The 22,701-nt window shown below is 42.6% G+C and overlaps 1 protein-coding gene across 7 annotated transcripts in view; it reads left to right on the top strand.

The window, feature by feature from the left end:
- The first annotated feature begins 8,268 nt into the window (after nt 1–8,268).
- LIN54 (lin-54 DREAM MuvB core complex component) overlaps nt 8,269–22,701 on the top strand; it is a 61,300-nt gene continuing 46,867 nt past the window's right edge. For 3 of the 7 annotated variants that reach the window (XM_059667115.1, XM_059667121.1, XM_059667145.1), the window contains exon 1: nt 8,874–9,180. In XM_059667115.1, coding sequence (XP_059523098.1) covers nt 9,159–9,180 — 22 coding nt within the window. In that variant the 5' untranslated portion in view covers nt 8,874–9,158. Of the gene's footprint in view, nt 8,428–8,873; nt 9,181–10,419; nt 10,741–22,701 lie in introns of those variants that run through there. The other 4 variants (XM_059667130.1, XM_059667154.1, XM_059667138.1 and 1 more) reach the window with 3 other exon arrangements.

Genomic DNA, 22,701 nt, shown 5'->3' on the forward strand with positions numbered 1-22,701 from the left:
GATTACCTAATAAGTCTTTGTAGGGCTTAGCACAAGTGACTCCATTTTGGATTGTTGTTTCTTTTTTTTTTTTCAAGCTATAACCAGTTTTATTAAAGATACTTATCATAAACAATCATAGTATGTCAAGCAGGACATAAGCAAATAATCATTAGCAGTATACAACAACTTTCAAACTTCCTTATTCAATAGATTACCAAAATCAGAAAGCCACTATAAAACCCAATGAAGTCTTCATCTGATGCTTTGAACAGAGATAGTTTAGGAAGGGTTGACCTTTCACATTAAGCATGTTGTTTAACAACTTTTCAAAGCTAACCCTGACTTTCAGGAAGTAAAATGAAAATGGCAGTATTACCTATCTGTAGATCCACAATCTAAAAAAGGAACTGCTACTCTTTTGAGGGATGCCATCTCAATGGTGACACTGGAAAGTCCAGTTGCCCAAACATACTAGTACCTATTTTTGGGGGGTCAGGTCCAACAGGTCTCTGGGCTTAAGGGAGTCAAGTCTATGCTTAAGTGGAGAGGGAGAAAAGGACATAAAAATGAATCTTAGTTTCCCCATACCACAAGGTGTTTGTGCTAAGGTGGTTAATGTGTGTCAACATCAAGGGATTTCCTCCTCACAGGAACCAAGAGGAAGTCTCTCAAACTAGAAGAGAAAGGTTTATTTTCCTATGTCAGTCCAGCTTTGAAGACATTCTATTAGTACTAGATATCCTCCCACCAAAAAACAACAATGAAGTATTCTGTGTGCTAACAACATAGCTTTTTTAAAAAGAAAACTTGATTAAAAAATAGTATTTCAGCCCTGACCGGTTTGGCTCAGTGGATAGAGCGTCGGCCTGTGGACTGAAGAGTCCTAGGTTTGATTCCGGTCAAGGGCATGTACCTTGGTTGCGGGCACATCCCCAGTTGGGGTGTGTGCAGGAGGCAGCTGATTGATGTTTCTCTCCCATCGATGTTTCTAACTATCCCTCTCCATTCCTCTGTAAAAAATCAATAAAATATATTTTAAAAAATAGTATTTCAAACTGTGCAGTCACCAGAGATACACAGTTATCAAAAATGCACACACTTCACTTGGCATCTCCAGCACTTTCAGCTTTCTGTGCCTGGCTTGTTTTAAATGGACTTGTTTTAAATTGACAAATGGACTTATGACAAAAGGAGCCCAAGCCTCCTTTTCCCTTTGAGTACCTTCTCTCCCTTCTTTGCAAGGGCTTTTTGAGGCTTGGGCTCTGGCTTTGGAAGAACAGGTTTAGTCAATAACCTGGTGGATCGTCTCTGTGGCTTGTCCTTCACCTTGGCTTTATCTCCTTTAGCATCTCCTTTCCCTTGGGCATGATGGCAGTTGGGTGGGACGGACAGGTTGGACAAAGGGATGCAGCAGCACGTGAGCTTTAGTCAACCCAGGGGACGTTCTTGACTCTTCTTCACACTGCTCAGGTTTGTTGTTTCTTCTGAATACATGTAACAACACGAATGAATCTCAAAAACAATACACAGTGAAAGATACCAGGCATGAAAAAATACATGCCAAAAGAAGTACATGCAGTAATACCGGCTCATCTATAGAGGATGCAGTCCAAGGCCCCCAGTGGATGCCTGAAACAAAGTCCTGGACCCTATATGTACTGGGTTTCTTTTTTCTTATACATTTATACTTAGGATAAAGCTTAATTTATAAATTAGGCACAGTAAGAGATGAACAATAGTGAATAATAAAATAGAACAATATAACAATATACTGTAATAAAAGTTATATGAATATGTTGTCCCTCTTCTCAAAATATGTTATTGTACTATACTCACCTTTTCACTTAAAGAAGGACTTTACAGCTCCTCTTTGGCACATCTGAATTGCCAGCATCACTACTCTCGTGCTTTGGGGCCATTGTTAATTAAAATAAGAGTTACTTGAACACAGCACTGTGGTACCATCTCAGTCCATCTGGTAACCCAGACATCTGCTAAAGGGCTAATGTGTATATACAGCATGGATAAGCTGGACAAGGGATAATTCACGTGCGGGACAGGATGGAGCAGATGACAGTACAAGTTTTCATCTGATAGTTAGAACAATGTGCAGTTTATGAATTGTTTATCTCTGGAATCTTCCATTTGGTATTCTTGAACATACCTATGGTTTGCCATAGCTTGATTGTCTCAAGTTATAATTCTCTGCTATTCCCAAATAAGCTCATTTTGCTGGTAAAATGATGGCTATTTTATTTTTAAGGTTGACATTATGGTTCCATCTACATGTTCTAAATCAGACAAAACTAATCTGCAGTGATTGAAAATCAGAAATTGCCTGGGGAGGGGGTAATGAGAAAGAGTGGGAATTTACTGGGAAGAAGTAGGAGGTGATAGAAATGTTCTATACACTGGTAAGAGTGTGGGTTATATGCATGTATGGATTTACCAAAGCTCATCAAGTTGTACACTTAAGATCTGTGCATTTCACTGAATGTAAAACCCCCATTTAAAAAGGGAACTTTTGCCGAAACCGGTTTGGCTCAATGGATAGAGCGTCGGCCTGCGGACTGAAGGGTACCAGGTTCGATTCCGGTCAAGGGCATGTACCTGGGTTGCGGGCACATCCCCAGTGGGAGATGTGCAGGAGGCAGCTGATCGATGTTTCTCTCTCATCGATGTTTCTAACTCTCTATCTCTCTCCCTTCCTCTCTATAAAAAAATCAATAAAATATATTTTAAAAAAATAAAAAAAAATAAAAAGGGAACTTTTGTTGCATAATCTTGTGTGTATGTATTGAATTTAGTCTTCTGAAGTGCTTTTATTTATGTATTTATATATTTATTTATGGTTTACTAGTAAGTTGTCTTCTGTAGCAGTTTCAAAAGTTAATGCTCATCCAGCCTCAAAGGAAGAGAAGTTCCAACACAATTGCTCTGCTCCCCCAAAGTCCCACAGGTGTCAGGATGACCAGCAGGTCCTCTTAATAATCCCCAATCATGTCCTATCCCTCCTCTTGGAGGACCATGGATCTTATAAGCTATACTCTCTCCATTATCTAGCATGTTACTAATGTTGTGGCCCCACCCCATAACAAAGAAACAGAATTTCCGGAGGATGAGGCCCAGAAATCAGGATTTTAAAAAGATTCCCAGGTGATTCTAATGTGCAGCCAAGGTTGAGAACCACTGCTCTAGATTCACTATAACCTTAATCTTTATTCATGCCACCTATTGTCCACTGTATCTATCTGCTGGTTCCCACATAGTCATGTTTCAAGTGAAATCATATAGTTGAATTGGAAGAGGCGAGAAAGGTGAAAGAGATGTGATAACCTGATTCATTTTTGTAGACTATCTGGTATCCAGAACGGTGTGTTTTTTATTTAGTAAGTGCTTAAAAATATTTGTTAAATTTAGTAAAGAACATAATTGGGTAAATAGGAGACCTAGAAAATCCCAGCATTGTTGAATGTTATGTCGGGTCCATCTCCTTTCTCTGGGGGTGGCACTAAAATCAAGGAGTACACAAATCCAAAGATTGATTAGGAACTAATGTCAGTAAGTGGAGCAGATAGTCTGAATATGCTACTAACTGTACTAACTGTGGCAACAGCCAGAAGCAGATAGTGAAACTTGGATTGTAAAGCAAGAGCTCTAAGAGATAGAAAGACAAGTAGGAAGGGTTGGGTTTAGAGACTTAGTAGAAGGACTGTCCTGGATAAAAAAATTGATGAGAATTGTGGTCAACAATAGAGACCCTCAGATTCTCTTAATAAAAATAACACCTGGAGAAGTTCTAGCTTCTGTCTTGGTGTAGAAAGATGGAGAAAGCATTACTCTTATCACCACAACATAAGCTAGGTAATCTACAAAATTATCACTTTTACCAAGCCAATCCGAGAGCTGAGGTCACAGGGCAACAACTGGCCTGAGATGTAAGGAAAGACTGGTGCTTCTATCTAAACACAGAAGAGATGCAAAACACTGGATCACTGGTGGCGGAGCATGGGAAGGAAGATGTGCAGCATTCAAACAGGAAAAAGAATTCTACTACATTTTAAAATAAATTGCTAAAGACAGAGTGTGGGCTGGCATGGGAACCCCATTGGAGTCACACTCATAAGGGGAGTTCATATCCACTCCCAGGCTTTTCTCCAGGGATCTTCACTGGGCACCCAGGACGAAGACTGGGGACAGAGTGGCAGACAAAGACTGTGGGGTCGTACAGGTTTAAAGGAGAGGAGAGGCTGCCACTGCAGGAAAGGCAATATGAAGCCTGAGCCTTCTCCTCTAAGGAACATAAGACTCAAACTGATGGAGAAGGCAGCAAACCTGTTGTTCCTCAAGGGACAGGTGGGGCCCATTGCAGCTGGAGTTATAGGAAAAAAGAGAAAAAAATCCCCTCTATTCCTGGGAGAAGACTAGAAACTATCCTGAACCTAGACTATTAGAGGTCATAATGCTGGGGAGGGTCTGAATCACCGAGACCCAGGGACCCCAAGCCTGTGTAAGTATGAAGTTGGAACAGGATGGGAGAGAAGCTGTCTTCCTTACCCTCACCCCCACAATCAGTCTAGCAAGCACTAAGTAACAAGAAATTTACTGCTGGGAAAAGGGCATGAACTTGCAGGGGTGGGGAATGTCTGGCCCTGAGGGCTGTATAAAGCCTGAAAAATCATTTGGTCTGGCCCTGCCAAGGCATTAGGGGTGTTTATTAAATATTTGACCAAATATAGCACGCTAAATATTTTTGTTTGTTTTCTTTTTTCCCCTTCTAGAAGGCCAATTTTTAAATTGATAATTTTGTATGGCCTGCAAATTATGTTATAAATATCTAAATGGATCTTGGCAGAAAAAAGGTTCCCGCCCCTGCCCCTGCCCCGGCTTAGAGTGCCGTCTCTGAGTGGCAGGAGCACAGAAGGTCTAAAGCTGGACTTATGACAAATGGACTCATGAGCAAAGGAACTTCTGAATAATCTTTTGTTAACCAAACTACTTTAAGAAAAATTTATCAACTGTAGTATACTTTGTACTTAGCAGTATGCCTGGTGCCTAATAGGTATCCAGTAATACAGTTTGTTTTGTCAGATCCCTGACTTTAATGTGAATGCTTGTGCCATTTCACTCTAATGTATGAAGCTACTGGTGTTTTCTGATGACTATCTTGATCTAATTAAGAAAATATGTTCATTTCTCATTTACTAAGAATTTTTTTTATTATTGATTTTATTTTTTTTTATTGCTTAAAGTATTACAAAGGGTATTACATATGTATCCATTTTATCCCCCCGTCCTAGACAGTCCCCTAGCCTCCCCTATCCTCCAGTGTCTTATGTCCATTGGTTATGCTTATATGCATGCATACAAGTCCTTTAGTTGATCTCTTACCCCCCTACCTCCTGCCCCCCAACCCTCCCCGGCCTTCCCGCTGCAGTTTGACAATCTGTTTGAGGCAGCTCTGCCTCTGTATCTATTATTGTTCTCATTTACTAAGAATTTTTAAAATTCAGAAATGGCTGTTGAATGTTATACAATACATCCCTAGAGAATATCATTTGGTTTTTCTCCTTTATTTTGAAAAAGTACATGAGCAGATTTCTTAATGTTAAACCACCATTCTTGGAATAAACTATACTTTGTCATGGTGTGAATTCTTTTTATTACCACATTAGAGGCCCGATGCATGAAAATTCATGCACTGGAGAGGAGGGTCCCTCAGCCTGACTTGCCCCCTCTCACAGTCCGGGTGCCCTCAGGGACAGGAGGCGACTTGGAGATCAGGGGAAGGCGACGTCCCATCACACCTGTGCTGCTGCCACTGCTGGCAGCGCAAGCCCCGGCGGGCCCTGGTTACCTGAGCCTTGGGCGGCTCTGAGAGGCTGGGCAGCTGCCATCCGAGGCTTGCCTGCACCTCGGGCCGGCCCTGGGCGGCTGGGGGGCTGAGGGGACTGGGGGACTCCATAGGCAGGTGCACGGAGCGGGCCAGGCCTTGCCGCCCCAGCAGGGCTGAGGGGACTGGGCGCCACCATCTTGTGGCTGTGGGTGCTGCCATCTCTGAGGGTGGGGCGGTCAATTAGCATATTCCCTCTTTATTAGATAGGATTACTGGCTTTGTTACCTTAATACTCAATTTTGTCTTGGGACCAAAATTAGTGAGAACATTAGAATCTCCCCCCACCCCCTTTTGAGTACTGTTTGTCTTGGATTTTGGTATCAGCGTTATGCTAGCCTTTATGAAATAAACTGGGAAATTCTCTCCTTTTGGGGAGATTCTTTGTTCCCCCAGAATTCACCTGGGTTTGGTTACCCTGTCTCACTCCCTTCTTCCTTCCAGAGGTGCCCCACAGTACCACTAATGATTTAACCATTTGGATGTTTTCTCATACGAACTTCCAAGGCTCCTGGTAAAGGAGGCTCACCTAGGATCTTCAACAAAACCTGTGTACCTTTCAGTTTTCTCACCGTCCTTGCACAGTCTGCAGACCTTACCACTTCCAAGCCTTTGCAAATTTCATGTCACTTGCCTCGCTAAATCCTAACCACTGAATTTGAGGTGGGAGGTATAGGGTGGTGTTGATTATGGCAAAATAGAACAAACATCTGAGGCAGAGACTGTGCAGCTGCTTGACACCCTTCTCTTCATTTAACCCTCAGAATCCTGGGAGGCTTTAGTTTTTATGTTGTAGATGGGAAAAGGATCTTGAAAAATGTTATACACTACTAAGTGGAGGTGCCAGGATGTAAAACCAGGACTGCTTGATTGCAGTGAATGCAGCTTCTCACTTCTTCCATTGTTCAGGGGCCACCGTCTCTCACGTTGACCTGCATGTCCTCCTGTTGTGCCCAGATTTCAAAGTTCCCAAGACCCCCAGGGAGCCAGTCAGTCCGATGCAAAAGCAAAGAGTCATCTATTTCAAACCCGGGTTTGGCTCCCCTGCCACACTCACCGATGCAACGGTAAGCTCCAGTGGCCGAGAGAGAGGCCTGATGGGACAGGGGGTTTTAAAGGGGGGTGGAGTGAGGGCAGGAGAGGGGACTGTGGGCCCCTCCGATTGGCCAGGCGCGAGTCGGGTCATCTCTATGGTGCGCACGTTCCTTGATTGTCATTGGTTAGGTTAAAGAAATCCTGGGCGTGGCCAGCAGGGGCCTGGGCTTCCGGGAAGAAGGCACTCTCCTGAGCACATGGCGGCTGCCCCAAAAATGGAGAACCCAGGGCAAGATGGAGGGCGCAGTCCTAGCCCCCCCCAGGGCGAGCTGAGCCCGGGCTCCAGGGGCCAGTCCGGTTGCTGGGGGTCCAGTAGATCGACCAGTTCCAGCCCAGGCAGGAAGTCCACGTCCTCCGCCTCGTTCCCGGGGGGCGTAGGCAATCGCCGCCTCCTCCATCTTCTCGGGCGAGGGCACACGCCCTGCCCTGCCACAGCTGCTGCCGTGTGGGTCCGGGGGGCGGCGGGCGGGTGGCAGCCTGCGCCGGGCTCCCGCCGTGGGCTGGGGAGTCGGTGCCCGAGGCCGCCAGCAGCGTGGTCAGGTCCCGAGACGACTCGCCCTTTCACTCCATGCTCCATTAGCAATTGTAGACTGTCCCACACTATTTTACATTACACTCCTTTGTCATTTCTATTGTTTCTTCTGAGTAGTTCTTGTCTCACACGGAGCACTTATTAACTGAATAACCTCCCAGTGCCTGTTTATCCAACTCCAGACTTAGGCACCTTTTTTCTATTATTATAATAAAGAGAGTGGGGAAAAATAAAAGGAAAAGGTGACTAAATACCAAAAAAAAAAAAAAAAAGTGTTGATTGTGTTAGTCTTAGCTGTATACTGCAAAAAACTCCCTTTCAAAATAAGTTTAACTCTGCGTGGTCTCCAGGGGCTCTTTGGCTACCCCTACAAAATGAGTGCCCACAAATCGACAAGAGTTGCCATTAGTGAATATCGATCACCTTCCCACCAAGCACATCAAACAGGGGCGGGATGCTGGAAATCGCACCTGCAGGCCACAAGGACTTCCCAACAAGGATGCTACAAGAGGCAGGCCCGCCCAGCGGCGGGCGCGACCCGGCTCCACCCCTCCCGCCGCAGCCGGGTGGAACATTCCGTGCAAAGCTTTGACAGCGCCCGCCCGGAGTCACGTGGCGTGGGAGCGTGCTGACGGCGCCTGCGGAATGACGCGGCTCGGGTTGCCAGGGGGCGGGGCGGGCGCCGCGGAAGGGGCGGGGGAAAGAAGCCAGCGGGGAGGCGGGGCGGGAGGAGTGGAGGGGCGGGCGGAGAGGGGCGCGCGGGCGGGGAGGGCCCAGCGTATTATGGGATGCGGCGGTGGAATGGCGCTGGGCGCGTGATTTTGAACAAACCCGGGTCTGTGTCTCGGAGGCGCCGCCGCCGCCGCGGCAGCTGGGAGCCCAGGGAGCGCGGCGCGAGGAGAAGGCGGCGGCGCCGCCGGCTTTGGTGAGTGTCAGACCCCGGGGTGGGGGCATCTGGGCGGGCGGGCGGGAAGGGGCGCCGGCCCCGCTGCGGGTGGTGGCGCGGCCGCAGGGCGCCTGACCGCTCCCTCCGGGAGCCCGGGCTGGTGGGTGGTGGCGGAGAGCGGGAACCTGCAGGCTGGGGGTCGCCGCGCCCCACCCCCGGGCCGCAGTGGGCGGGAGGATCCTCCCGGGCTCGGCCCCTTCCCGCCCGCACCCGGGAGGGCGGCTGTCACCCGGCCGCCCGCCCGCCCTTCCTGGCGGTCTGGAGGAAGGGCTGCCGCGGCTGTTGACAAGCACACTGCGTGGCCCGGGAAGCCGGCCGTGTCGGCCCCGGCTTTCTGGGAACCGGTTTTGCTGCTGTGTCATTTTGTACCGGCCCCTCCTTCCCCTGCTGCCCGCCGCCCCGTTCTTCCTGCGCCCCTTGTCCAGGATCTCGGTGTGTGTCCGTTTTCCTCGCGAAGCCCACCAGCCAAATGTCACAATGTCCCCGCGGTGCACGGGGGAAGGGAGCGGGCCGGGACTTAGCTTGGCCAAGCAACGGTAAACACCAAGCAGAGTGCGGGTGGATGCGGCTGGCGGTGGGGAAATAAAGTTCAAAGATGAAGACGCCGGGAAGACTGGACACTTTCAAGCCTGTAGCAGGCTGGGTCTAGAGGCGGCGATCGGCTGGGTAGTAAATCACACCGGTTTAAGCCTGAATCTACCGACTTTTATATGGAGTTGTCACTCGAGCAAGGTAAGGACATGAGATGGCTTTGTCAACTTCTACCTCACTCTTCTTAGACTAACTTTTAAAAAAAGACGGTAGAGGGACCCTGTTCGAAACCTTGAAATTCAGTGTGCTCATTGCGGATGGGTCTTTTAGGTCTTATGCTGTATTTGACAGGTATGGAATTCAGCTTTTGAATGGGTGATTATCATATCTTTCTGAAATTCACAAAGGTCACCAATTTAGGTTTTTGAAAAAATTCCGGTCTCCTTAGAAGCCTTGCAGCTCATGTTTTCTTGTTATTTCTTTGATGATTAAAAGAAATCTATGTTAGCCCTGACTGGGTAGCTCAGTTGGGTAGAGTGTCATCCTGATACACCAAGGTCGCGGGTTCGATCCCCGGTTAGGGCATGTGTAAGAAGCAACCAATGAATGCATAAGTAAGTGGAGCAACAAACCTCTCTCTCCTTCAAAAAAGAAAAAAAATCTGTGCTCTTTTAGTTATTTATTAAACTGCATGATAAGAGCAGGTGGGCATAGATAGATAACTCTGGGGTCTTGTTCTCAAGCAAGCTGTTTATTTTCACTGTTCATCCATGAACAGGATCAATACATTTTAAACGTAGTTGCACTTTGGCATCTTAAGCCAGTGACAAACTGGAAGTGACAGTGTTGGAGGACAGAAATGATCAGATGAAATTAAGTGGAGAGGAAAATAGTTCAGAACTTTGTTTTGACCGCAGTCTCTGCATGAGGATCAATGCCTGTACCTTACGAACGTGTCCGGGAGGTTAGACGTGCCTATGGAAATAGCTCATTCTGTCCAAGCAGGGCTGACAGTGGAGGAAAATGTCGGAGTTGGTGAGTGACATTAAAGGTCTGGATCTTGTTTTTCGTGCCTGAGATGGGCACAGTGAATAAAATGCATGCCATCACCTCAAATTGCTTTTTGGAAAGTGAAAGAATTTGGGGTTCTTTATTGTCCTTCTGTCGCCTTTCCCATGGCTTTTTTGCTCTTCAAAACAAAAATATGCCGGACTGGGGACCCCGCAGGTGGCGCGACTTCCTTTGGCGCGGCTGCCGGGCCGCAGGATCACCATTTTTCCTAGTGGGGTGGGAGGTCTCGGCGTGGGCTGTGTGCACCTCCCCGTGCATTTGAAGGTTGGCGGGGCCGGCGGGAGGTTTACCCGGATCTGTGGGTGTGCGCCTCTCGGGAGGGGAGGGCCGGGAGGGGAGGAGGAGGAAGGGGGAGGTTACCGGCGGCGGCGGCGGCGGCCGGGGCTGGGGCTGTCGGGGAAGCTGCTGAGCTGTGATGGTGATGACGAGGTGAAAATGGCGGATCTTTCGAAATACAATCCCGGCCCCTGACATACCAGAGGCGGCGGCAGCGGCGGCGGCGTCACCCGGGCTCCCTCTTCAGCCCCGGGTCCCCGGTAGCGCTCCACTTCGGACGCCCCGGGAAGGCTAGCATCTGGCCAGAGCTACCGTGCACGGGCAAAACAAGCACCGCCGGGCTCCGAACTGCCCGGGACCTGCGGGAGCCCCCGCCTCAGAGCCGGAGGCAGGAGAAGGCGGCTGCCGCTGGAGGTAGAGAAGGGGGTACCCGAGGGCTTCTCCGTCTTGAGATTCTTTATTTTGGAGGTGGGGTCGGGGCATAGAATTGTGTTGTGGATCAAGGAATGACTAGTCCTGAGTGCAAAGAATCAGTAGCCTCGTAATGACATCAACATTATTCTTTGAGTATTAAGAGGGCTCGAGTTTGCTCTGATACCTAAGGCTGCTGCTGAGGCCTAGAGGAACCGCTAGCACTTATCACGATTTTCTGATTTAATATTCAAAATATCCACTCTGGTGGGTATTGGTTTGACGATGTTCAGCAGTTTATGGGGTTGTATGTTTCTTTAGGGAGGCAGAGCATTGGCATTTTATTCTGCATGTAAGCTCTTGATTTAGATCATAGTCTATAACTTGTTTGGGTGTGGATGCCCACATTTTTTGAGCATATGGACCAGTTTTGTAAGAATTTAAAATGTTGCTTTTTCTTTTATGATTCTGTCATCTGTAGAGTTGACCCCTCTGGCCCTGCCATTGGCAAATAACAATTGAGATACTGTCATGTATGCTTTATAGTTTTTCCCTGTGGCGCCCCCCCCCCTTCCATTTCGTCAATTCAGAGAGTAAAGTTATGAAAGATTTTGCAGTAGATTTTATAATTCAAGTGAATCACAGCTCTGGGAGCTCTATTTTGGTTCACAAGTTTTGCCTTCATTGTTAAGGAAGTTGTGATAGCTTGATGCATGCATCTGATGTGAGTCATTAAGTTGGTAAAAATGAATTGAGAATTTTTATATCCTAAAATACTGGACACCTTTGTTTAAAGAGCTGGAGAATTAGATTGATTGACTTTATGACATCCATAATTTAATTTTGTTAGATTACCTAAAGATCCCTGTGTGTTTTAGATTGTGCTGTAGATCCCTAAGGAGTCTGTCTCCTTGCACACAACAGTAGTGTTACTGAAAAGTTACATATGAGTCAAAATTTTATGTTAGTTTCAAGCCCTGTTTTTTTCCAGCTTTTGTAGTAGAGGATTGGGTCAGTGACATTGAGTATATGAGAGGGAACAGAGGTAGATAATATTTAAGAAATGCCTACTGGTAATTTAATGATTACAGTAATTTTCCTTATCCAAGTTTCCTACAAAGAGATGATGTTATAGTATTTAATAAGTATCATACATATATTTTATTCAGAGGTAAAATATTTTGTGTGTATCTTGGACATTTGGCTTTCGTTCATTAGAAGGCTAAGAGACCAAAAATTTTTTTAGGGGTCTGAGAGGTACTCAGAATATTTATTTAATGAATTTTTAAAAATCATTTGTCTGATGTTCTTATATCTAGTAGAAATTTGATTCTGTGGTTTTTGTTTTTTTCTTGTTAAAGATTTTATGTTGCAATTATTTGGTCCATGTCAACCTAGCGGCTAGGTTAGTAGTAAGAGTAAGAATTTTTATTTATTTATTATTATATTATTATTTTTTAATCCTCACTTGAGGACATTCCCTCTTCCCCTAATTGATTTCTAGAGAGAATGAAGGGGGGTGGGGGGAGAGAAACATTGATATGAGAGAGTCACATCAATTGGTTGACTCCCACTTGCACCCTTACTAGGCCTGGGGAACCTGCAACAGAGGTGCATGCCCTTGACCAGGAATCGAACCTGAGACCCTTTGGTCTTCACGCCAACACTCTGAGCAAAACCAACTGGACAAGATTAAGAATTTTAAAAAGAATTAAAGATGGAGATGAAAAAGTCTTTTTCATTGGTTTTTTTATTTTTTTTAATCACAAAGGGCTGTTGTCATTTTGTGATTCTCCGTGATTGTCCTTAAAGACCAGTTTTTAGATTGTTGTGGTTGGAACAATTGTCTATTAATAATTAGAATTGTATTAGAAAGAAATACAGGAAAAGTTATGCCACTGGAGATAGTCCAGTGTCTTTATGGGGGGAGAGGAGCATTATACATTTCCATTATATTTTCCAAATAATACTATTGTTTATCTGTTATCTGTTGTGCTTTACATACTATGCTAGGGATAGGGGATACCTCAATATCATTGCCTCAGGGAATGTTTAATTTAGGAATCAGAGGTAGGTTGGAAGGGTTGAATGGGGCCTTAATGCATGAAGAAGGCTTTGAAAATTACAGAAATTTTTTAAATAGGAGAGTGACAGCCACAGAGATCTGGTAGTTTTTATGTGGGATGTGTTATAGATTAGAGGAGGTGACGGTAAAAATACATTGTAGGCTAAAAGCTTTGGAGATGTGGAAATTCTTGGTTGTAGTGGGAAGAAGACATTGTGATAAATCACTTAATTCTATAGAGAGACATCAAGGGTGGCAAGGCCTTAAACCCTGCTGTTTGATAGAATGTTGAATGCCATAAAAAAAAAAAATCAGAGGAAGCTAATTTAGATAGAGGAAAATAACTTTCATTTGAATTATAGTGTACCACATAACTGTCTTCACAGTTAACCCTGCCAATAAACAAGGCTTAGAAATTGTTGCTTAGGTTTATACATTAAACTGCTGAGAGAACCAGGATTTGGAAATGGGTATTTCTGATTTAAATCTCCGTGTTTTCCCCCCACTATGTTAGCCTTAAGCATGAAAAGGGAGGAAAATATTGTGAATTCCCAGTGTTGGCCTAAATAATTTTATTAAAATATTTAATTTTATATGTATATAGATGTAAATTCTTTAGGATTACTGCTTGTATGCAAGTAACAAAAGTAAATTTATAAATGAAATATAAGCCAAACTATAAAACAAGTAAAACAAATTAAATGTAGAATGATGGATGATGATGTTTTGCTGAAATGAAATCTTTCTTTGCATAGGAATAATATACTATTTATTGTCTGCCTTGGCAAGATGTGGGGTTTTCTATATATAATATATCCTTTATAACCCCATTTCTGTACTACTTTTCTGTATTTGAATGCTCACAGGTTAGGTGGTTTGGCTTTCACTTTGCGTAAATATATCATTTATCTTGTAAGACTGTTCTGTGTCTTTTTCTTTAGCTCACCCCAATTCTAGTACCATTGGTTATAGATATGAGGTTGTTATCCAGATGATCCAGAATATATTTTTTAAAGTATCAAAATGAAAATATAAACTTTAAAAATCTTCATCAGGACTCATGGCTTGTAGTCTGCTACTCCCAATTAAATTTAAGAAATATTGTTGTGTATCTAGTTTTTGAGTGTTGATGTTTGCTTTTAGAAATCAAAGCTAAAATTCAAATTTTATAGTGAACCAATGCTGATGGTAATCTCTAAGTACAAAAGTATAATTATTAAACGTAGATATTTCTGTCTAAACATCTGCAAATTACTCGCTCATCTGTAATACAGTGATAGGTCATCACTTCGTATTATTTATGTGCAAGAATGAAACAGTTGTTCACCCAGATTGTCTCCACCTGTAACTAAGAAAAGGACAGGTTTCAACACTGGTAATATTCTATACGAAACTCTTTAAAAAATATAAAACTGTAGAACATTTGTCATTTCTACCTTAACGTTATTTTTCATTTTATATTTAATTCATTTGTTTTCATTGTCATTATTCTAAGTCAGACCCTCCATTTATCTGTCTTGAACTAATTATTGTAATTGCCTTCTAACTGGTCTCTCTGCATCCAGCCCAGATAAAACATTAAGATGAAGTTAGACCTCCCAAAGTACAACTATGATCATGCTGTTCTTCTATTGATTTCTAAACTCTCTCTGTCAGGGCAAGGTCTTTGGTAAATTTCCCGTAATGCCTTCCACAAAGTTGGGAAGCAATTAGTATTTGTTAATTAAATGACTGATAAAAATCATAAGCTAGTTAAAAGCTAAGCGAACCTTGTAGATTTTCAGTGGGAATATAACTGCAGAGGATACTGGTTAAAAGCTAAATCAGTATTTAGAAACTTATTTGAAAAGGAGTTTCTTATTTATGACAGTATGTTAAGTGTTGTAAAGACTCAGAGTATTATATAATCCTATGTTTCTCAGATAGACAAATCAAAGTTATCTTTCAGAGTTCAGTGTAAATAATGCTAGAGTTTTAGATAATATCCCTTCTCCATGATTAATTTATTCATCCTTCAGATTTGTATTGAGAGGTTATCATTTGCCAGCTCTGTTCTAGGCACTGGGGAGAGTAGATACAGACCTTTTCTTGTTGGAAGTGGTCATAAAGACAGACAAGTCCCTGTCCTCATGGAGCTTGCATTCTAAAAATGGGGGAGGAAGAATCAGACTATAAACAAAGCTACTTTCAGATTGTGATAGATGCTATGATGGAACTACCCGAGTAAGGCTATGGGGTGCGTTAGGGCAGTGGATGTGAGAGTGGTGGTACTAACTTAGATTTTAAAAATGTAATACAAGTTAGACAAATTTATAAATCATTAAACTTTCTGAAATGAGTCAATTTTTAAGTCTCATTAGGCTTAAATCATTCAACCATGTTCAACTGTGAGGGGGGAACTTCGGTGTACTGACTTCCAAATTGTACTTTGCCTTTAGAACTTTGTGAGCAAAAATATTGGAGGCATAGGGAATGCATTGTATATTCTGCATTCTTTTCCTACCATACTTTCACAAATAAGCCCTTGTACAGCCAAAGTGAACCAGAGCTCCTCAGGTCTGTTGGCTTGTGATGATACTCTTTTTTTCTTGGAGTGGTCCTCCACACAGTGATGATGAGGTTGCATGTCCTATTACATATCTCCCATTCCTAAGGGATAAAATTAGAGTGATGATTCATGTAACTAGATGGCCATACCCACAAGCTCCTTTTGAGAGTTTCTTTTAGCATAAGCTGCTCGGCCTGTGACCCTGATTGAAACAGATACGGATGTCTAAATCATAAAGCAGTTATCATAGTCTGCTCAGTGGCTATGAGGTGTGTTGGCTCTAGGACTCTGCACAGCCCCATACTACATAGAGACTGGCTAAACCAATCAGATCTTTTCTTGTTGAAGTTTGAACTTTATTCCTAGTTCAAAAGGAGACTTCTAGCCCTGTAACTCCTAGTTTCTTTTAATAGGACAAGTAAAAAAACATAACAGAAGTAGACAAATCCATAATCATATTTGAAGATTTCAGCAGCCTTTCTCAGTAATTGACAGAAGCGGAAAAACTGAGAATATAAAAGATCTGAACAACACTATGAACCAACTTGACCTAATTGACATTTATAGAACACTATACTCAGTGACTACAGAACACACATTCTTTTCAGATGTACATGCAATGTTCACCAACATAGACCATATACTAAGCCATAAAACAGATCTCTAATTTCAAATGATGGAAATGTTATAGAATATTACATTCTCTGACAATAATAGGAGTAAGTTAGAAATCAATAATATGATAGCAAATCAACAAATATTTGGAAATTAAATAGCATATCTTTTTTATTGACTTCAGAGAGGAAGGGGGGGGGGGAGAGAGAGAGAGAGAGAGAGAGAGAGAGAGAGAAACATCAATGATGAGAGAGAATCATGGATCAGCTTCCTCCTGCACACCCCCTACTGGGGATTGAGCCTGCAACTCTGGCATGTGCCCTTGACCAGAATCAAACCCAGGATCCTTCAGTGCCCAGGCTGGCGCTCTATCCACTGAGCCAAACCGGCTAGGGCTAAATAGCACACTTTTTCTATTTTCCCAGTGTTAAAGATGAAATCATAGGAATATTAGAAAACATTTGAAGTGAATGATAATAAAAACATTAAACTATTAGCAGATAAAGAAACATTGGGGGAAATATTTAATATTAAGTGCTTATTTGAGAAAAGAAGAAAGGGTTGACAAACTTTTCCTATAAAGGGCCAGATAGCCCTGGCTGGTTTGGCTCAGTGGATAGAGCGTCGGTCTACGCACTGAAGGGTCCCAGGTTCGATTCCGGTCAAGGGCATGTACCTTGGTTGTGGGCACATTCCCAGTAGAGGGTGTGCAGGAGGCAGCTGATCGATGTTTCTCTCTCATCGATGTTTCTAACTCTCTATCCCTCTCCCTTCCTCTCTTTAAAAAAACAATAAAATATATTTAAAAAAATAAAATAAAGGGCCAGATAGAAAATATTTTAGGCTCTGTAAAAAAATTATATATTGTATATATAGTTGTTTAGAATGCCATCCCAATATGCCAAGATTGTGGGTTTGCTCCCTGGTCAGGGCACATACAAGAATCAACCAATGAGTGCATATATCTATACTAATAAAAGGGTAATATGCTAATTAGACCGGATAGACTGACATCTTCCGGACAAAGCCATGGTTGCGGGGGCCAAGGCAGATGCAGTTAGGGGCGATCAGGTCGGCAGGGGAGAGCAGTTAGGAGCAATTAGGCTGGCAGGGGAGAGCAGTTAGGGGTGATCAGGCCAGCAGGGGAGCAGTTAGAGCAGCCGTGGGCAAACTACTGCCCCAGGCCGGCCCGTTTGAAATGAATAAAACTAAAAAAAAAAAAAAAAAAGACCGTACCCTTTTATGTAATGATGTTTACTTTGAATTTATATTAGTTCACACAAACACTCCATCCATGCTTTTGTTCCGGCCCTCCGGTCCAGTTTAAGAACCCATTGTGGCCCTCGAGTCAAAAAGTTTGCCCACCCCTGAGTTAGAGGCAATCAGGCAGGCAGGCAGAGGCGGTTAGGAGCAATCAGGTAGGCAGGAAGAGGGGTTAGGGGTGATCAGGCAGGCAGGCAGAGGGGTAAGGGGCGATCAGGCAGGTAGGCAGAGGGGTTAGGGGTGATCAGGCAGGCAGGCAGAGGGGTAAGGGGCGATCAGGCAGGCAGGCAGAGTGGTTGGGGGCAATCAGGCAGGCAGGCAGGTGAGTGGTTAGGAGCCAGTGGTCCCGGATTGCGAGAAGGATGTCCAACTGCCAGTTTAGACCCAGTCCAGCAGTCGGACATCCCCCGAGGGGTCCCGGATTGGAGAGGGTGCAGGTTGGGCTGAGGGAACCCCCCCTACCATGCACAAATTTCATGCACTAGGTCTCCAATATATATATATACACACACACACAAACAAGCCATGGGTCTGATTTGGTCTATGGACAATAGTTTGCTGAGCCTGATTTGGTCTATGGACAATAGTTTGCTGAACCCTGTTTTATACTTCCATTTTAAGCTTCTAAAGAACAAATTAAACCTAAAGTAAATAGAAGGAAGGAGACAAAGATAACTCAATTAAATAAAAAATGGACATTTGACAAACTGCAGCGGGAAGGCCGGGGAGGGGAGGGGGGCAGAAGGGGTGGGTAAGAGATCAACTGAAGAACTTATATGCATGCATATAAGCATAACCAATGGACATAAGACACTGGGGGGTAGGGGAGGCCAGGGGATTGTCAAGGGTGGGGGGAAAAAGGAGACATATGTAATACCCTTTGTAATACTTTAAGCAATAAAAAAAAAAAAATGGACATTTGAGACTATCAATGAAGCCAAAATACTTATTTGAAAAGATCAATAAATTGCTAAATCTCCAGCCAGACTAGTAAAAAAAAAAAAAAAAAAAAGACAAATTGCCAAAATGAGGAATGGAGAGTTGGCATTTTTCAACAGAAATTAAAATAAAATAATATTATGTATAACTTTATGCTAATAAATTTGACAACTTAGAGGAAATAGTAAATTTCCTTGAAGGACACAAACTTTCAAATATCAAAAGTTACTCCAGAAGAAAGACATAACTTGAATAACCCTACACTTATTGAAGAAATTGAATTTATAGTTAAAAACCTTCCCACAAAGAAAATTTTTTTTTTAATTTTATTTTAACTTTTTTTTTTTTGCTTAAAATATTACAACAAGTAGTACATTTGTCTCCCCCCCACCCCCTTGACCTTCCTCCAGCCTCCCCTACCCCCAGTGTCTTGTGTCCATTGGTTATGCTTATATGCATGCATACAAGTCCTTTGGTTGATCTCTTACCTGCCCCCCCCCCCCAACCCTCCCCAGACTTCCTGCTGTAGTTTGACAGTCTGTTTAATGCTGCTCTGCCTCGGTATCTATTTTTGTTCATCAGTTTATAATGGTCTTTATTATCCATAAATGAGTGAGATCATGTGGTATTTTTCTTTCACTGACTGGCTTATTTCACTTAGCATAATGCTCTCCAGGTCCATCCATGCTGTTGCAAATGGTAAGAATTCCTTCTTTTTTACAGCAGCATAGTATTCCATTGTGTATATGTACCACAGTTTTCTAATCCATTCATCTACTGATGGGCACTTAGGCTGTTTCCAAATCTTAGCTATGGTAAATTGTGCTGCTATGAACATAGGAATTCATATATCCTTTCTGATTGGTGTTTCTGGTTTCTTGGGATATATTCCTAGCAGTGGGATCAGTGGGTCAGATGGGAGTTCCATTTTTAGTTTTTTGAGGAAACTCCATACTGTCTTCCATAGTGGCTGCACCAGTCTGCATTCCCACCAGCAGTGCACGCCTGTTTTTTTCTCTCCGCATCCTTTCCAGCACTTGTCGTTTTTTGATTTGTTGGTGATGGCTATTCTGACAGGTGTGAGATGATACCTCATTGTTGTTTTGATTTGCATCTCTCGGATGATTAGTGACTTGGAGCATGTTTTCATATGTCTCTTGGCTTTCTGAATGTCTTCTTTTGAAAAGTGTCTATTTAGGTCCTTTGCCCATTTTTTTTATTGGATTGTTTATCTCCCTTTTTTAAGTTGTATGAGTTCCCTATAAATGTTGGAGATTAAACCCTTATCGGTGATAACATTGGCAAATATGTTCTCCCATGCAGTGGGCTTTCTTGTTGTTTTGTTGATGGTTTCTCCACAAAGAAAATTTTATGTCTAGATAGCTTTACTGGTGAGTTTTAGCACATTTCAGGAAGATTTTTTCTGAAAATTGGAGAGGAGGGAACATGTCCTAACTCATTTTATTAGGGTAGCATTATCCCCAGACAGCCACTACAAGAAAAAAACTTACCAATATCCCTCATGAGTGTAGACAGAAATGGTTAACAAAATATTAGCAAATAGAAGTCAGCAATATCCTCAGATGGGATACAAGCCCCCTGACAGCACTGCATCTTCACGTCTGCTCTGTGGGACTTGGGCAGTGAAGGAACTGATACACACATGGTGCTCATGTTCCTTCTGTGCTGTGAATAGTAAGTCCTGCGTCTCTGACCTAAGGACTACTGTGTGGTCTTCCAGTATCCATGAAACAGTAATAGACTACTTTGGTTGCTTGCTTGGAGGGTTAAAAATCTCAAATTCCTCACAGTTCTTGACAGTGTTAGTCTTGAGGATGAGTGCTCACAGACATGGCTTTCTGAAAGAGGAAAGATGAGGGCTGTGTGGTCTGGGTTAGAGGATAGGACAAGACTCTGGGTATTGAATATTCTCACCCAAGTGATGGGCAAGGGTGACAGGGGCAGGGAGAATAAGAGTCCTCCAGTGGTCTACCTCTTAATGAACATTTAGGGGCTGAGCTGAGAGATAGCCCAAATGGTGCTTTGGTTGTTGTACATTTATCTCCATGGCTTCAGCTGAAAGACAGAGTGGCTCCAGCAGCTGAATCGAGTCCCCAAAGGTGAGAAAATTGTGTGGGAAATGAGGATATAGAGCTTTGGGTGGGTTGAAAATATTAAGAGTTTGTTTAGTTGAGATGCAAATGTGGGTACTTGAAATTTTTAAAGTAAATGCACTATCAGACCACTATCTCCCCTCATGGCCTGACCTTTCCCTCTTCCTATACCTGGAGTTCAAGTGCTTTAAGAAAAAAGATGAATAGGGGTTGGGTTGAGGTATCCCAATCCTTAAAGGGGAATCAAAGGCCAAACCCACATATCTAAATATGCTGGGGGAACTTTAGGCAGAGGAGAGAGTTAAACATTTATGGCTCTATGGGATAGTGGCACTCAAGTCATCATCCTACCTTATTCTGTGGGAGGATAGGGTGTTCAGATGCAACTGATGGGGTTTGGGCGTTTGCAGTAGGAGAGGAAAGGCAATGTGACATTTTTGGGGGTAGGGTCTTTGTTGTCTTGTACTATTGTGATTTCCATTGCTAAGGTATAATTGGTATTGATTTTATTTATGTATTTAAAAATGTATTTTTATTTATTTCAGAGAGATAGAAACCTCAATGATGAGAGAGAATCATTGATTGGTTGCCTCCTGCACTCCTGACATTGAGCCAGGAACTGTGACCTCCTGGTTCATAGGTCGATGATTAACTACCGAGCCACACAGGCCAGGCTTACATGCTTGTATTGTAAATGCCCATAAGTGCCAGAGTGGATTCTCCTGATCAGGAAGAGCCATATGTAGAGAAGTGCTAGTACTTTGGGGTCCCAAAAGCCTAGTGATTCTTTTGAGCTACAAGTTATTGTGACTGATGATTTTGCAGTATATATAAAGAACTCATCTAACTAAAGAAGACAAAAAAAACCACAATAGTATTTTAAGAATGGCAAAAGATTTTAACAGGCAATTTTCAAAAGAAAATATACCAAAAGGCAATACGCATATGAAAAGATGCTCAACATCATTAGTCATCTGGTAATTAAATTAAAACCACAATGAAATATCACTTTATACCGACTAGAATGGCTAAAATTATAAAGACTGACAATACCAATTGTTGGTGACGATGTGGAACAGCTGGAAATGTTGTACATTTCCAGTGGGTGTATAAAATGATACAACCAAGTTGGGAAATTGTTTGGCAGTTTCATGCAAAGTTTAAAATAAACTTACCTTATGATCTGGCAAGTTAATTTCTAGGTATTATTCAAAATAAAAGAAAATATGCATACATAAAAAATTTGAACTTGAGTCTTCATAGCAGAATTATTCATAAGAACTCAAACTGGAAACAATCCACATGTCCATCAGTTGGTGAATAGATAAACAAATCATGGTAGATTCTTACAAGGGAATATTACTCAACAATAAAAATGGACAGCCAGCACCGGTTTGGCTCAGTGGATAGAGCATCAGCCTACGGACTGAAAGGTCCCGGGTTTGATTCCGGTCAAGGGCATGTACCTTGGTTGCAGGCACATCCCCAGTGGGACATGTGCAGGAGGCAGCTGGTCGATGTTTCTCTCTCATCGATGTTTCTCTCTCATCGATGTTTCTAACTCTCTGTCCCTCTCCCTTCCTCTCTGTAAAAAATCAATAAAATATATATTTTAAAAAAAAAATGGACAGAACCAAGTGCAAGAGTAAAGATAAATCCCAACATGCTGAGAGGGAAGAGTTCATACCATATGATTTCCTTTATGTCATGAGTACATACATGTGATTCATTTATGTGAACTCCTAGAATGGGCAAAAAAGCAGAACTAATCTATAGTGACAGAATAGATCAGTTATTGTGTAGGGTGAGATTGACTGTAAAGGAGTAGACTTATTTTTTGTCCATTTAAAAATACCAGTGGTAAAACTTCAAGGCAATATAATTTTGTGATTAAAATTATGAACTTTGTTATCATAAAACATATCTTGAGTTTGAGTCCTAGCTCTTCCATTTATTAGCTTATGTGACCTTGGGCAAATTATTTAACCTAAGTTTCTTCATCTGCAAAATGGGGGTGATAATGTTATCATCTCAGAGTTGTTATGAGGGTAAATTAAATTGCCACCATTACTGTTTGATAGTAAGTGTTAGAAATGATGACTAATTTGGGCAGTATTAATATTTGTCAATGTTAATAATTATAATTTGTAACTCACGCCTGTTAATCTTGGAATGGGTATTGCATTTTTATATTTTAAAAAAGGGAAGAAGAATTATTGATTAGGTTCCTATGAATCTTTGATATTTACAGGCAAATAACTTAATGCTATTTAGTCAGTCATAAACATGATGTACTTTCTTTAATAAGTGAAGATAACTGACTCTTTTATTGGGAGTTCTGCATGACCTTTGACTAAAAGCATACCAGTTCTGATTTGTTCATAATCTGCTTTATTATTATTAACATTTTTTTCTTTAGG

This window comes from Myotis daubentonii, chromosome 1, assembly GCF_963259705.1.
Source record: "Myotis daubentonii chromosome 1, mMyoDau2.1, whole genome shotgun sequence".
In the NCBI taxonomy this organism is placed as follows: domain Eukaryota; kingdom Metazoa; phylum Chordata; class Mammalia; order Chiroptera; family Vespertilionidae; genus Myotis; species Myotis daubentonii.